We start from the raw sequence: 17,057 nt of genomic DNA on the forward strand, positions 1-17,057 counted from the left end.
ACTAATATTTATCCTTACCATAATGAATACACTCATTTCCTGGTCATAACGAGGCAGAGAAGGGCCCTAAGCATAGCATAAAGGCATAAAAAATTCAACTATTTTGGGCTGGGATCTGTGAATCCTGTGCAAAATGTCAACCCCATAGTTGGCTGCCTATCAAAGCAACTGGAAATGTTACAACCAGGCAGTTCCCTTTTGGTGGCTTGGGTCAGATAACCTGGATGGAATTTTCCTCTTCCTCATTCACTCCAACATTCAGGATGATGCTCACTCATGACCCAGTGTCCTTTTTCCTAGGCATCATTCCACTGCTTTTCCAGACTTTTTCCGCTACATTTTCCCTTTTGTGGCTCGACCTGCACATATGCATGACACAATGCTTTATGGAGGAAAACTAATCACTTGAGGCTGGTAGTGGAGGGTAAGAAAAAGAAATGATTCCTTTAGCTGATTTTTCTAAACAAAAAGCCTTTCAGGGAAGCCCAGCTGAACACACAGTTACTAAGATGGAACCGTGCAGAATTTTCAGCCTAGGGTATGTACTGAGAAGTAACAACTCTGCTTCACACCTTACCCACTGATGTCTCTAGTCTCCACTCATGCAGAGAATTTCCTCTCCACTAAAACAATCACTACACTTTTGACATGTTACTTCTGTGGGCGTTCACGTGGAACTTGCTTTTCCTTAGGAGACCAAATTTTTTGCTTTTATGAGGAGGAACATTCCACGTTACAGCTAAAAAAAGCCCAAACCTCTCAAACAGTCTTCCTCGGAGAAAAATTACTGTAAGAGGCAGGACTTCCTCACACATATTAGAAGGAGCCTCCTCCACTCGAATGACATTGGGGCTGTTTTTCTGAACATTGCTCCAAGTGGGGCATAAATCAATTCTGAGAAGCAGGTAAGCAAGTCTCAGATTTTTGATTGTGACAAGTGTGCAAGCAAGTGAGGAGGAAAAACAGCTGCACAGACAAATGACTCTAGAGGTTTCTATAACTGCCAGGTGCACAAAAATCTGTCTTAAATGACAAAGCAAATAAAAACAATTCTAGTTCTATTTTTATTATTTTGATTTGAATCAATAAAGAAAATGGTGCAAACCCTGAAATTTTTAGTTCATGCTACACACAAACAGCATGTGAATAAGCAACTTTAAGAGTATGTGGAGGTCATCATATGGGATAATTTAATTTAATCATTATATCCTAATTAATATCTATTTGAAGTATCTGCTTAGCCTGATTTATATTATGTCATTTGTCAGGGTTGTTTTAAATAAATGTAAATTATAATATATGAAGTAAAAATAACTTGATCAGGTTGCTAAGCTGCAAGTGAAAAACTTAGCCTACCCCATTTTTAACTGGATTGTTCTTTGAATGTAAATATCAATTTTCAGTCAAGCAAAAACGTATAAATAGAATTATGCTGATTACTATTTAAGTGTAACAAACCGAAGACAATTTAAGTAAGAGAATACTATATTTCACTCACATAGGGAGCACTGCAAAATAACTATCCCTAATCAGTCAAGGAGAAAGCCCCATTTCACTGTTTCATCACTATTCAGTCTCTGAAACAGAATTCACAAATTGAAATAAGATCACTATAAAATTGCTTGACAGGCAAGGATTTATCTGTTTCAATATGAATGTCCCATAACACATTTTTTTCTGCAATGAACTTAAATGGAGAGATCCAAAACACAGCTGGTGTCAGCTGTATACTTCCAATAGCTGATGTTATTCTGCTAACTAGCTGAAAGGAAACTGTAAAGCAGGTTTTTCTGAATAGAAAATCACCCTGAAAAATTAAATGCTGGGCACATATGAGTCTGGGGCTTTTCTGGGATGCTAAGACACAATAATAAGGACTAGAGAGGGATTCTCTATCAATACGAGTCCTTTCACCTGAGTACTCTTTTGACTGGAGCTCATTAAAAAAAGAGAACAACTGTGCTGCCTGTTCAATGTATTTGTTTTGAAGTAATTGTAAGAAATATTACAACTGCCCTACTCCCTTTTCCTGAGCCCATGTGTATAATAACATAATTTTTAACTTATCTCAGTTAGGTCCTATTCCAGACACAGAACATACCTACTCTGCTTCCTTCATACATCTTACATGAACATGAGAATAATTTAGAAGCAGTGGAGAACAAGTCTGAGCTGATTAGAAAACTTGCTCTGAGACAGCGCACTGATTTTCAGAAGTAAGGGAATTCTAAGATGAATAAAAATGCTTATATTACTGCTGTTTTGTTTACTCTCTGTATTGACAAAACAAGAAAGTTCTACGAGTTCTGCAGATGAAACGAAAAGAAACTAATCACTGTATTAGTGTTCTTTCATCATGGTCAGGCTAACACTGAAGAATTTATAAGAACATGCCAATTTCATATTTCACGGTTCCAGTATGGAAAGCTGCTAAATATCCTCATGAAGAAAAATGGCAATGCACTTCATGTAGCAGAAATAATTCTAATATCCACTTTTATATTAGCGAGACCAGTAACAGTTACTTTCATCATCTTTGGTCTCTAAAATACAAACGAAGCTGTATTTAAGATTAACAGCACTGCAGAGCAAAGCTGGCTGAGATAGCAATAATTCAGGGGTCAACTGCCACTACCATTCAATCAGTATTATGGAACACTCCAATTTTCAAATGCCCTTCCCTAAGAAAATCATGGAGCAGTATGCTGCGTGCACAAGTAGGTGTCACCTAGTTGTGCTTGATCAATAAATAGCATTAGTTCATTATAATTTTATTCTTACATTGCTCTTCACCACGCAGTCACCTTTTAGTATGTTTTCAGCTGTTTGTTAAATTACTCTTATGGAGTGTTTGAACATATGAATTCTTTCTAGTGTTCAAAATTATAACCTCATGAAAACACTCATGCAGACATTCACAGAGACCAAAAGACTTTTGGTAGACACAGTATATGGAAAAACTATGTAAAAATGGCTATATTTAAAGAGAAAATTGGTCTAATCAAAATGATACTAGTATGTATATGTGTGACTGATAGAAAAGTGAAATAGAAAATGGAAAATTATGAGTAAGCAGGAGCTTCAGTGTGAAAAAACACTATGTCTGCAACAGAGTAGGACATGGAAATCTCAAGGCAAATTAGTGGTGGAAATTGAGGAGAAAGACCACGTAGAATCTGCTCTAGACTAAACTAGTCTATAATGAACAAGTCAATCAATAAGCAGGTATTTTCTAACTTCTAGAATATTATCAGTGACAAATCTGGAAAGAGAAATGGAAACGCAATAGGAACAACCAGTTACTACCTGATCATTAAAAACGTACTGCAAATTACCCATGCATATTCAAGGAAAGAACGCAGTATATGAAGTTTAGGAAGCTATGTTTTCTAGCAACCCCTGTACAATACTGATTCACATTTCTAACCTGCATTGCTTTTTTTTCTGGAAGCAAAATATCCAAATATGTATTTTAAATACAGAACTTACAAAATGCTGAAATTGCTTCAACTTTCCTTTCAATTCCCACCCCACAACCACACCCCAATCTTAGCATGACCAGAGAACTTCTCAGGTCTCATTACTTCTCAGAACTCATTACAGACTGGACTATGCTACATTTTTGTTGGAAAATTGGAAATGCAGAATGGTATGCTTTATGTGCCTTGAAGACATCAAGTTTTTGCAGAGGCCAGGTTGACAGTTTGATTTATTTGTTATATTCTTCAAACTCTGTTAGTTAAACCATGCAAGCATTTTACCTAGTAATTCTAACAAATGGACAAATGTCAAGAAAGATATTTTAAACATTAAATTATTATTAAGGGGGTTCAGAAATAAACACTAAATGATTACTCCAGAATTCTCAATGAGGATTGGAGACCTGTATTATTGTTCCTACATTTAAAAGCCGATGATGATGGGTTTACATCATCACGATGACAATTGTTGCTTCAAACTGATGGAACTGCTTTGTTCATCACTTATGTGATGCTGTCCTCACAAACCAAATGAAAAACTCATATACTGAAAAAAATCTAGCCTCCTTCTCAGGAAAACAGAACCCTCTCATTCAGATACTTACTTAAAATTAAATACATGCATGTCTAGACTACCCTTTAGGATAATTTTTTAATGTTTCAAAGTTTGTTGTCTGATTCGTTGTTTTATGAACGAGTTAAGTGCTATGAACCAACACCATGTAGATCAATGCAAGTGCCCACATGTATGTATGCATGTATTTGAAACTATTTATTCAATTTCAGCTGAATTTGAACAAGATCTATTTCCACTAGGCTCACACAGACAGGTCTTCTGGTAGAAGATAAAACATTCTGTTCATGCCCCCAACGTGAGGAAAATATGTAACTGAACTCAGCCGTAAATATTTTAAATATCACATTTAACAGAGGCCTTGGGAAAGGAATCTTTCAAAAACCCTAGGATTTATCCAATCCTCTGCATGTGGAACTGGTTGGTAGCACACAAGGAGCCATCAGCTGCATTTTAAAATGGAAAAATCAACCAATGATAAACTGTGTCTGGCTGATGAAACTCAGCAAGAGAAAACACCTTCACTGACAGAACTGCAACAGCAAGGATGAACATTATTTTTAGCAAGAAAAGCACACCACACATTTAGATTTCAGAATCTGTAAATGTGTTGCCAATACTGTTAGACCTACATTCCAACAGTAAAACTGAAACCATACTTACAGAAGGTATAAATCAAGTCTTCATTAAAATGGTGCTCACATTCTACTTTCATCCAAATCTCTGCATATTAGATATATTTCTGAAATCACAAACTACACCTTTTCCAATAAATGTATGTGTTGTTAGTATTCCGAAGCCAAACTGGAGCTCTTAACAGCAGTAATAAACATGTAATTTGCATTTTCCAGACATTCTATTAAGCCCAGGATGGTACATATAGCACCAATAGCAAACAGTACTTCATGAAAATAGGAAAATCAGATTGCAAACCTCACAACTCAAATGAGTTGTTTCAACAGTGTGCACACCACAATGAAAGAATTCAGAAACATCTAACTTCTAACAGGACCACCATAAGCAACAGAAGTTGACTTCTACCAAGGAAAAAAAAAAAATCACAGCTTCCCTCTGCTGTGCCAAGACTGTCACCTCATTGTAGAAGGCTACACGTTGGCAAAGCCTGATTTTCCTTTTGTAAACCCACACTGAGTTTTTCCAATCTCTTCCTTGTGAGGCCACAGCTGGAGCATTCATCCCACTTTGGGGTTTTTCAATACAAGAAATATATGGACCACTGTCCAGCACAAAGCCACAGAGATTTTAGGAATTAAAGCATCTTTTATACAAGGAGAGGCTGAGAGGGCTGGGACTGGTCAGCCTGGAACAGAGAAGGTTTGGGGGGAATCCTGGGTGGTAAAACACTGGAAGAAGTTACCCAGATTGACTGTGGAGTCTCCACCCTTGGTGATATTCAACAGCCAACTAAGACACAGTCCTGGGCAACCTGCTCTGTCTGATCCTGCTTTTTGGGGTTAGATGATCTCCAGAGGTGCCTTCCAACCTAAATGACTATATAAAAAAGAATTTTAGTAAAGTTCCAGTCAAAAGAACTTAGCATTCTGGCTCAAGACAACAATAAACAATAACGTCATTATAGATAAAAATCAGGTGTGATTCTGCACAGAAAGTTCAAAGCTCTATAAACAAAAGCTGATCTTTCTCCTATCCAAATACAGTCCAATGTACCAAGGTAAGAAAATTAAGCTGCTGCTACTTCTCTACATACAAACAAATCACATCAAACAAGGCTTTTAGCAAATGTATTTTCTAAATTAGAAAATATTTCTTCAGCTGTGCAAGAAAATAAGTTTAGCACAGAAGCATAGAGTCATTGACGTTAGAAGGGACCTCAGGAGGTCATCTGGTCCAAATCCCCTTGCTCATGTGGCTCAGGCAGCCACTTACCATGGCTGGCTGCCCAGGGCCATGTCCAGATGGCTTTCAAGTATCTCCAAAGCTGGAGACTCCATAATCTCTCCAGGCAACCTGTTCCCATGTTCAGTCACCCTTCCAGTCAAAAAGTCTTACCTGATGTTCTGACAGAGCCTCCTGTTTCTCATTTCACGCCTTTTCTCCTGTCACTGGGCACCAATGAAAATAGCCCTTCCTTGGCCTCTTTGCACCCTCTCCTCAGGCTTTTATATGCATTGATGAGATCCCCCTCAGCCTTCTCTTCTCCAGACTAAACAGTCCCAGCTCTCACAGCCTTTCTGTGTAGGAGAGAGGCTCCACCACCTTAGTGGCCCTTTGACTCTTCAGCACATCCATGCCTCCCTTGCGCTGGGGAACCCAGGACCAGACACAGCACTGCTGGTGTGGCCTCAGCAGCACTGAATAGAGGGGAAGGATCACCTCCCTCAAGCATATTTTATGTTATGGTATACCCAAATATTATGTTTCTCTTTAAACAACTGCCCTCTTCCAAAAAAAAAAAAAAAAAAAGAAAAAAGAAAAAGAAAATAAAAAGGCAGCAGATGAAATTTCCATTCTGCTTACTGAATTCACTGGCATATTATGATAAAAATGTAATGCCAGTGGCATTTTGTCCATTTAAGTGGGAAAAACATAGGAACAGACTCATGGTTTAACTTCTTCAGCCTACCTGTCCTCTCTCACCTCTTTTTGAAATGTTTTCTATTCTAGCAAGCATATACATGGAAAATTGGTTTTTTCTTCAGAAAGAAGCAAGACAAGATTATGCCATAGTACACTGTAGGATCAAAAGATATGAAATCCACTTACCAAAACTAATTCTTGTTGGCCTAAGTAAAAATAGGACATAATCTGTTCTTAATTCTGCAGTATTCCAAAACAGATTAATTTCCTCCAGTTTAAGAAAATTTACCAAAGGAACAAATGGTCCATAAGTTCTCCATTAAAAAAGTCTTCTATTTGTTCTTAATTCCTCATGAGTCAAGTATATGAGAAAGACTAGGTTGAAGACAGAGTAAATATAATAATCAGCAGCTCTCTTCCAAACTGTGCACCCAAGAGCAATCAACTCTTTCAAATCCAACAGTCACTTCTTTTCACTTTCCTGATAATCTGGTTTTTGTAGCAAAATGATTTTCATAATAGTTTTTAAATTATTTTCATGTTAGTTCTTAAAACTAAAGTTGATAGAAAACCATGTGGAAAGTGGACAAGGGCATGCACATATATGAAATGAAAATATTCTCTATCTGAATGAGAAGCAAAAATCTATCACCTGTGTGAAAAAATTAATAGGTAGTTAATAGGTTATTTCTGAAATGAGAACTACCAGTAGCAGTTCTAATAGCCACAATTTTATTCACACAGATGGAATCAAAAAGACAAACACTAAATTTAAAATTTATTGAGAAAGAGAACTCCTATTAGAAATATGGAATACATATGAGAAGTTGCTATGCATCTGACCTATTTTTATGCTTGTCTATAAACATTTCATTGGACTACACTAAAACAGGACAGAAAGCTACACAAACTCCTCTTCCTAAGTAGCCGTATTATTTTATGCTCTTATGAATACTGTGAGTCAGCCATTAGACATAATGGGATTAGTGAGAGGACACAAAAAGCTTCACCATTCATGCTCTCAACAAGAAATGCAGAAATCTTGACTTCACAGAAGCATTAAATTGCCATTATCAGAGCTTTTCAATCAATGCAAAACAGCTCATACTTTACAACATTTGGCACTGGAGTCTTGAGTACCCAAAATTAGATATTTTCTTTGTGGACTGAAAAAGCCCAGTATAAGCTAAGGTTATCATCTGCAGCTCTGTTTTTGGACTCATAATTACAATCTTCCTGCTGTTATAAAACAGGAAAATAAAAAGTGATAATAAGCAGCACAACTCTTTCTGAAGAAACCGTCCAAGCTATTCACTGTATTTTCCATGAATGCTTTGTTTTCAGTTTTTGCGACAGACTAACAGCTACACAATCAGTAACTATTTCAATTCATCTCAAAAACCAGGATCTACAATTACTATAATTTATTAAACAAGGCAAAAACTATTACCTGGGCTAGTTGCAATATTAAATTGCAATGAATGATGTATGTTTTCCCTTAGATCTCTTCACCACCAAACTATATCCATTTATTACTTAAATAAAGACAGTTCTATTCTGCAGAGACTGATAATGAAAGTAAGCAATACTGTAGAAAGCCAGAGGCAATAACGGAAACAGTGAGACACTGTGTGTTATCGCAGTTTAAATACTGCATTTGTGTTGCCAACTCTGAAATTTACTGTTTTAACACACGTTATAACAATCTACCACTAAGACTGAGAAAGTTGTTAAAAGTCTAAGCAGCTACATACCTCACACCTCAATGATCTTTACAAATCTGGGGGCAGCATTAATTCATACAGCTTCCAGAGTGCTTAGCTACTTTAGCTAGATCAAAGTTGCAGGAGCTATACCTACTATCTCTAATCCACTTACTGGAAAAACATACCCTTAATGCAAAAATCAACACAAGCAACTGTTTTTAATAGTTCTTTTCCTGCTGGAGTGCCAGGTTAAATCCAACATTCACTTCAGCTATCAGAAAAGATCTAATAACTTTAAAAGTCTAAAAATTTAATGGCAACTTTATTTTAACATGAACATTTGAAAGGAAACTTTGTCAAATGCTTTGGAAAACCTAATCAGATTGATCTGCTGTGTCTACATGCTTTTTGACATCAAAGAACTCCAAGGGATTAATAAGCCCTTCATTTTATAAAAGCTGTATTGACTCTTCCCCAACATGACATATTTCTCCATGTTTCCTCTATTTTTCTTCTTCAAAACAGCTTCTACCCATTTTCACAGTACAGATGTCAGCCTGTCTGATCTGTAATTTTATCATCTTCCCTGGAAATCTCTTAAAACACTGGTACCACACTAACAACTTTGATAGTCAGTTTCAAGTGAGAGAATACACACAAATAGCAGTTTTGATACATTAACACTTGAGATCTTTCAGAATTTTTAAATTAGTATCTGCTCTTTCTGGTGTATTATTTTCCCAATATTTTGCCTTTCCTGTATAATATCTCCTGTCAGCATTTCACTTACAAATGAATTCTCCAATTGATCTTTCATAAAGAAGCGTTTCATGTGAAGATTTCAAGCGAAATCTTCATCTCTAAAGGTATAGGGATGCAAAAACTAAGTAAGTATTGTGGCTTTGCCTCTTTAGCTGGGGCTTTCTTTTACACATTCATCAACTAGTGATCTTACACAATGTTTGATTGATTTCTGCTTTTTCAGAAAAGAGGTTACCGGTATTTTTAAGTCTGTGCAGATAATTTTTGAAATTATTCTCTGTCATTTTTCTTTTATTTCTTATTTAACCATGGCAGGGTTAAATATGGGTGCTGTCTTCCCCATTTGCACATGACTTCAGTTATTTGGAAGATGCCTTCTTTTCATGAGAATCTCCTCCTTTTTGTTCTCCTCAAGTGTTTTTTGATAAGTGGTACATATTTACTTCCAGCTCCCCAGGTGGTATCTTTAGTGTCTGTGATGTCTGTTCTTTGGATTACTCATTCTATCATTTTGTTTTATGTAGTTATGCTCTCAAGTATAAAAGCAAGGAATAATAGCTTTTCAATCTTCTGTGCAAAGCATTAAGTTCTCTTCTTCATAAGCCAGATATTGCTAAGAGGAAAACTGTAACATGGAATATCCATGGAGCTTCAAAGTCATGGGCTCAAGAACAACATTCTGAACCAGCTGGGCTCAGAAGACAGCTATCGTGGTCTACACCAGTCACATATTCCTCAAGAAAGGCACCAAATCTGAATTTTCTTCAAATGAACAATGCAAGTAGTGAGCAGATGTTATCATATGATTTAAAATCATGTGATATCCAAAGATTGAGTTCTGCTACAGGAGATTGGCAACATGAAACTCAGCCTCCTCTGACATAATCAGAAACTGAATATTCAGGCCTGTGCATGAGGTGAAGCAACACACTCACTCAGTTTTAGGAGAGAATTGCCAGCACTGGATCCAGTATTTTTTGGTCACCCCAGCAGTTTGCAGCCTCAAAAGGTAACTTGGGGAAAGAAGGCTTCTCAGCTGAGTAACTCTGACACATTAGTAGGCTGAGTTGAAATAGAAAACTCTTGCTCTACTTGTTCTCTCAAGATACAAATCTATAACCACAGCATCATGACTGTAACCCTCCTTACCATATTTGCACAGTAACCACAACCAAGGACCTATATCAACAACAGGTAACTAATACAGATTTTACAAGCTAATTGTAACTCAAACCAGATCTGCCAACCACTCTTTCTTAGGCCCTGTGAAAGAGGCAATGGATAACCTTTGCTTCCTTCAGAATTATAACTTTTGCATGACTGCACCTGCAATCTGCTGTATTGAGTCAGTAGCTGGGAAGAGCCAAAAATAAAGTAACCAGATTTAAGCTCATGACAGCACTGCTCATGCCCAGTGATACGGTGTTTTCCAATTTAATAGTATCATTCTATTTTAATATCTCTCATTTTCATTATCTCACAGCCCCTGCCACCAATAAACACAGACCTGCTTCCAAGTCCATTCCTAGGGTATATATACAAAATCTATTTGTCTTGTTTGATTTCATTTAAATCAAATACAGACCTAGACAGCGTTTTGTAGACATTCTGAATTACAAAATCACCTCAAAATTAAAAAAAAAAAAAAAATTAAAAAACACCCCCAGAAAGTGGAAAAAAAAAAAAAAAAAAACATAACCAGCAGCATTATCTAATTAGGATTTAATAACATCTAATCCTAATTACTGTAGCAGCACTACTTCTTTTCCACGCAAGTACAGTTATCTGCCTGTTCTGTGTTAGTTTTTCTCTTAGAAGTAAATGTCTGCTTGCAAAGTTCAGAAAACCTTATCCTCAGCAGATAGGACAATTTGTCCTCCACTAAAGAAAAACAGAAACAGTCAGGTTCTCAACAGTATCTGGCTTAATTTGTACGGCTCTCTAGCACATCTTTGCAGTGCTATTATACTCATCACTGAATAATGCTGCAGACTTAGGGTGAGATAATTTTTTCTTTTCTCTTGCCATAGTATAACTTTTAAGGTTTACTTACTGTTTATCTTAAAGGATAGAAGACATTTGAAAAAAAAAACATGCAATGGTGTGGAAGAGGCACTTGCCTTAACTCCAAGCTTCAGTCTGCAGCACTGATCAGTGATGGGTGTGATGACACCAACAGAGTGCATGCTGAAGTATCACATAAAGGAAGCTGAAGTTCATGAACAAGAGGGAAAAATAAAACATTGTTAAACAGTAAAAAGATGGTATGGTGAAAAATACTCAGGAGCAGGGAGAAGCTAAAGAAAAAATACACACTTTAAACTTTTGCCTTTCTCAAAAATTCCTAGCTACATTTGATTTTTATTATCCTAAGATACTCCAGCTCCCATAAAATAGATACGAGGGTTATTCAACCCATGACTAGTACTAGCTTTAATCACTTAACAGCTCTTCCATTAATATACCATTGAACGCAGAAAATTTAAGAAAGCATTATGACTTATTTGTTTAAAGATAAAAACCCCGAGTGTCTACTGATACACTTTTTTTATCATTTACCTCATTGTTTCTTTTAAAAAACCCATTCTACACTGAAGATACTCTTTCCTTTCCATCCGCCCTCACAGTATTGCACTTATTTGCAACTATTTCAAGGTGGACTGACTGTCCTGTTGTTAAGGTCGTGCATCCTTTCTCAACTGGCAGAGCAACAATGAGTCCTTTAGGCACTCCCAATGTAAACACATTCTGAATAATTAAAATCTTGAATACTACCTTCTATGCTTATTATAATTTTAAAGAAAAGAGAGTATTTCTGACACATAAGTATCCCTTCATGAGCTAAAAATATCATAAACCTGAAATAACCACACTTTGAGAATACCATTATGTGTGCCACATTGAGAGGACACACAAGGTAGTGACAGCCTATGCATGCATTTATGGTACCGATCAAGGTTTGCTTCATAAACATTGAACCCTATTTTTGTTATCCACATGATTTCATACACTATTTGACACACTGGAAGTACACAATTACATAATTCTGACCTATACTGAGGCCTAAGCCAGCAGAAAGTAAGACAAGTAGGTAATCCTTACTTTGACAGCGCATCTACCTTTCTCAATTCAGCATTAAAAAATCTCATTATTAAGCAGAATTTTACACTCATGTATTAATTGATCTTAACCAAAATACTCCCAAGTCAAAACTAATAAGGTAAGATATGTCCTTTTGAGGACTCATTACATTAACATACACCAAAATCATACACCCACTACCCCCCTCCAATCTATAAAACTTCCAGACTCTAAACATCTGCCACTGTAGCAAATACCAATATAAGAACTAAACAGTGTCACATTTCTCCTTCTCTGTTTGAGGAAAGGATGATACAGATGTCTCCCACTGTTTCACAATGTGCTTTCATAAATAAGAGCATGGGAATATGTCTCCCATGGCTGATTTCATTTTCCAGCACACCCTACAGATTTTAATTGCCTAAAATCTTTTGTCAAACTGAACAGAGTATTGGCAAAGCCCAAATGTCACAAACTGAAATGTATCTCATTACTTTAACTTTTATTAGATTAAAATAACCTTAAACTTACATATCTTCAATATCATTTAGAGCTAGAAGCACTATCACACTCTTTGTTTGAAATTGAGTATTTATATTTTCGGGACAAGAAGATGGAAAAACGCTTTTTTGCCAGTAAAAAAAACATTCTATCCATTCTATTGCTTTTACATGTATAAGTAAAGTATAGATTTCTCAAGTACAGAAATATTCAAATCATGTATAGAGTATAAGATGCTTGTGGGAAAAAAAACATATGTGACAGAAAAAAGCAAACCAAACTCAGATTGTAAAGATTTCTAGAGTCACAAGTCACCTTTGTCTAAGTGATATTGAAATGAAAAATTCCTTCCAGATTTAGAACTAAGATTTTACCCAGAATATTTTAATAACTAACAAGCAGCATCACCACATCCGAACAAACTGCAGGTAGAGACATCTCCATCAAGAAAACAGAACATCTTTACCTGTTGCAGCTGTAATCCCAACAGTCAGGCTTGTTTACACCCTAATTATAGCGATATCCTGCAAGCCACCACTAAGAGGATATACACTATTTTCTTGTAGCTGTGCTATCATTCCAGCCAGATTTTGTTGTATTTACAGCACCACTGAACTACATAAACTCTGCCTAAATTGCTAATTATCAGTGAGTGTTTTTATTACTTTGGTATGGCATAATTCTAAAGCCACGTTTTCTTTAAAAAGCAGTTTACAAGTTACATATGAAACTGGGCTACTGGTTAATTTTTCTCCACTTTTTTTTTCTGGCAAATGAGTTGATGCTGTCAGGTTTCTCATTTTAGCACACAAAATAATTGAAAAATTATCATTACGTGAAAGAAAACATTAAATAAATGAATAAATAATCAATTACATTCTTCCAGATTACTTCAGTGGAAGTAAGGAGGACATTCCAAATCACATTCTTCTGGATCTTTTTTCCACATTTCAAATTAATGCAAAGCAGATGTAAATCAGTGTTTAATGGTGTATTAGTTCTTCCTTTTTTTCTTGCAACATGTTTAATTTCCAGTCTCTAAAGACACAATTTATGTATTTACTGAAACATAATGTCTGATGTTAACATTACAGCTGCTTACATGTATGAAAATGGCTAACCAAATGACATCTCTAAGAAAGATAGAGAAAAGGAAAATAAAAGAGCATGCGTAGAATTTTACACACCAAGGTGCTTATAAAACTACAAAACCTAAAAGCAGTGGCTGACATTGTTGTATTCTATGTTGAGTCAAAGCCAAAATAAACCAAGGTCCACAAAGTGGAAAATGTAAAGTAGTAAGAGATTTATAGATATACAGTAAGTTTCAAACTACTGAAAAACAGGTAAACCAAATCCTCTTCTTCATGTGAAATCCTCTTGATTATAACCACTCTACCTTCTGAAGTGTACAAACACATGTTTGCATGCAGTGTATTAAAAATCTCTCTGTTTTACTCTGTATGAAAATACTACCAGTTGCTGTACATTCATGGGAATAACTCAAGCACAAGTAATAAAGCATGAAAGAGGAAGTCATAAGTTAAAATTACTTTTGAAACAGACATGGCACTGTATATTACATACATATTTTAAAAGTTTCTCAAACAGAAAGTATAAGAAAACCACAAAAAGCTACTCACCATTTCATATGCTGTTACAATCTTTTTCAAGACCTCTGGAACAATCCCTTGGAGCTCCATAGCTGGATACTGATCACTGAGATTCACTACTACCAAGGGTGCATTATCAGGCCCAACCAAGTGCATAGACACCGCCAAAATGCACTGCATAAGATTTGCTACAGGAGAGAGGCCACATAATTCTTTGAATGAAACTACTGCATTCTGCAAAAAGGAAAGAAAGAGTTTCCCCTACAGTTAAATATGGAATTTAAAGTCTTGTTATTTCAGGATAAAATACTTTACTGTTATACTTGAGCTACAATGTTGAACGACAATTACCACAGCTTTTCCCTGAAGAACCGGCATATTCCAAACCAACCAATATTGCACATACATTTTACAAAAATGTTAAAAATTCAAAGAATGCAGTACATTCCACAGGGAAAAAAAATCCATTTAGAACAAGTATATCTCCTCTCTATCATGGCTAAAATTAACTACCGAAATAAGCAGATTCTAAAACATAGTGGTTATATATTTTGAAAAATTTTAAAACATTTCTTAAATGCCATCAAGAGAAAAAAAAATTAGATGCTGAATGTCCCAATTAAGCAATGTGAAGTAGAAGGAGGAATTCAGCACATTTGTAACTTTAAACATACCTGAACTACAGTCCAGACATGCTGTGGATCTGCAGGCTCCCATTTGGTGTGACTCACAAACCCCAGCACTGAACTATTGATGTATTCCTACCACAGAGCCACACTTAAGTGAATTTTTTAAGGTACCTTAACTTAAATACTGACTCTGTACCTTTCCCTAAGATTTCTTAAAGTCATATTTTATATCCAGTATGATAGAATATAAAGCCATAAATTTAAACTTTCTTCAAGTTTACAGCATTGGAAATACTCCAAGTAGCCATTGACATTCCATGAGGGGAATATTGTCAGCCCTGTAAACAATTTAGGATTTTTGTACCAATTGAGAACTGGTGATCTGAGGCAGGTCTGGAGTTTGTGTTCCTGTAGGAAATAAAAACAAAAATATGGTATATTTAAGTTACAAATGTGCTCAGTGCTCCTTTCTCTCATGTTGCACCCATGCAGAGTTATCTGGTACAAATTTTCATTTTAATCCAAATCACTTTCCATCTTGCTGGCATGGTACGACTCATTTGTGGACATGTCTCCTAGAAAGTCATAATGCCAACCTTAACTCAAACACAAATCAAATGTGAAATATTTTGCTGTCCCTTTATCAGACAAAATACCAAAGCAGATTTCCAAATGTATGTATGTACAGCATATTCATATAAAATTATGTGAACACTAAATTGCACCTACCCAGTCACTTAGAGTGTACTTTTAGTAAATGCCAAGGAAACAGAAACTTCTTTTACCAACTGACACACACTTCAATGACACAATAATTACACAGCTCAAGAGACAGACAGTCCATTCAAATAGATTTTGCTTGAGATAAGTACCATGGATAAGCCATTATGAGCAACCATTTTACCATTTTACAGAGAGGTTAACGAGGACCCAGGGATTGTATATATTCATTAATGACAGGCAGGACAGGACTAAGATGTACTACTATTATAAATCTTGCCTTTGGACTTCCAACTCTATATCCAGAGACTATTCCTCATACTGTTAAGCAATGTAAACATGAAACATCACATCCAGTTCAATCACCCATATTATACTTTTATCAGTAATTAATACATAACAAGTTATGACATCAGCTTTTGTCATGGTAATATAGGAAGAAAAGAAACAAAAAAGGCTATTCTTATACAGATTTAGAGAAACTATTTAATTTGCTGCTGCACATTTTCTTTTTTCCTCTTATTCCATCTTCTATTAAAAAAAAAAAAACTAACCAACTTTTCCCTTTATAATCTGGATTCTGAGGATAGTATGAGGATATAATGGTCATAAAAACCATTACAATTTATAACACAAAATTTCAGCAATACAGAAATTAAACATATCTCATACTCCCTGACATAAATTGAGCCTTATTTTAATTGAGTGGTTTATTTGCTTTTATTAGCTGTAAAAACTTAGTTACACAGAGTTTAAATGGTGCGCATTATATAATCTGTTAGCAAAGCTAAGAAAAACTAATCTACCCTCATGTGCCTAAAATAACTTCTCGATAGCATTTTGAGATAATGATAAATGTAGTTGATAGCACATCTTTCAAACTGACAGAATAAAACACATAAAATACATTCTAATATCTCATGTTCAAAGAAACCCCACTGTAGAATGTTTTCAATTATATCGTTATACTGTGCACACTGCAGCATGCACATTCAAGAGTTTAATATAGCTACACAAAATTCTATGTTTTCACTGCTTCCTCAACTCAGTTTTTCCTTGAAAAGTATCTTAAAATACAGCATTCTTCATATGACAGAATTCTAGCCTTCAATAGGTTAACCACAGGTAAAGTTCATTTTACATGCACCCTGTAATTTGAAACATTTATGAGTCAAGGTATCATCCCCGTATTTTTTTAATTATCTTTTAGAAGAGCAAATTTATATACCAAGTGGAAAGGAAGAGCTACATAATGATGCACTAATTTCTTCTTTCATATAAAATTAGCTTTAAAATTGCATTACTATTAGAATCTCTTTAATATAAGATTATTCGTGAAGGAAATTTATATACACTGATGTGCCCTTAAAATCCAGAATCAGGTTTCAGACATTTCCTTTAATCTCTTTTCCCTTAACACTGTGTAGCACCAA

At 35.6% G+C, this 17,057-nt stretch overlaps 1 protein-coding gene across 1 annotated transcript in view; it reads right to left on the reverse strand.

Annotated features, from left to right (window-relative positions):
• Positions 1-17,057, reverse strand: part of PLCL2 (phospholipase C like 2) — a 98,515-nt gene that overhangs the window by 24,105 nt on the left and 57,353 nt on the right. The window contains exon 4 of the mRNA XM_040076839.1: positions 14,306-14,509. Coding sequence (XP_039932773.1) covers positions 14,306-14,509 — 204 coding nt within the window. The remainder of the gene's footprint in view (positions 1-14,305; positions 14,510-17,057) is intronic.

Source organism: Hirundo rustica, chromosome 1, assembly GCF_015227805.2.
Source record: "Hirundo rustica isolate bHirRus1 chromosome 1, bHirRus1.pri.v3, whole genome shotgun sequence".
NCBI lineage: Eukaryota > Metazoa > Chordata > Aves > Passeriformes > Hirundinidae > Hirundo > Hirundo rustica.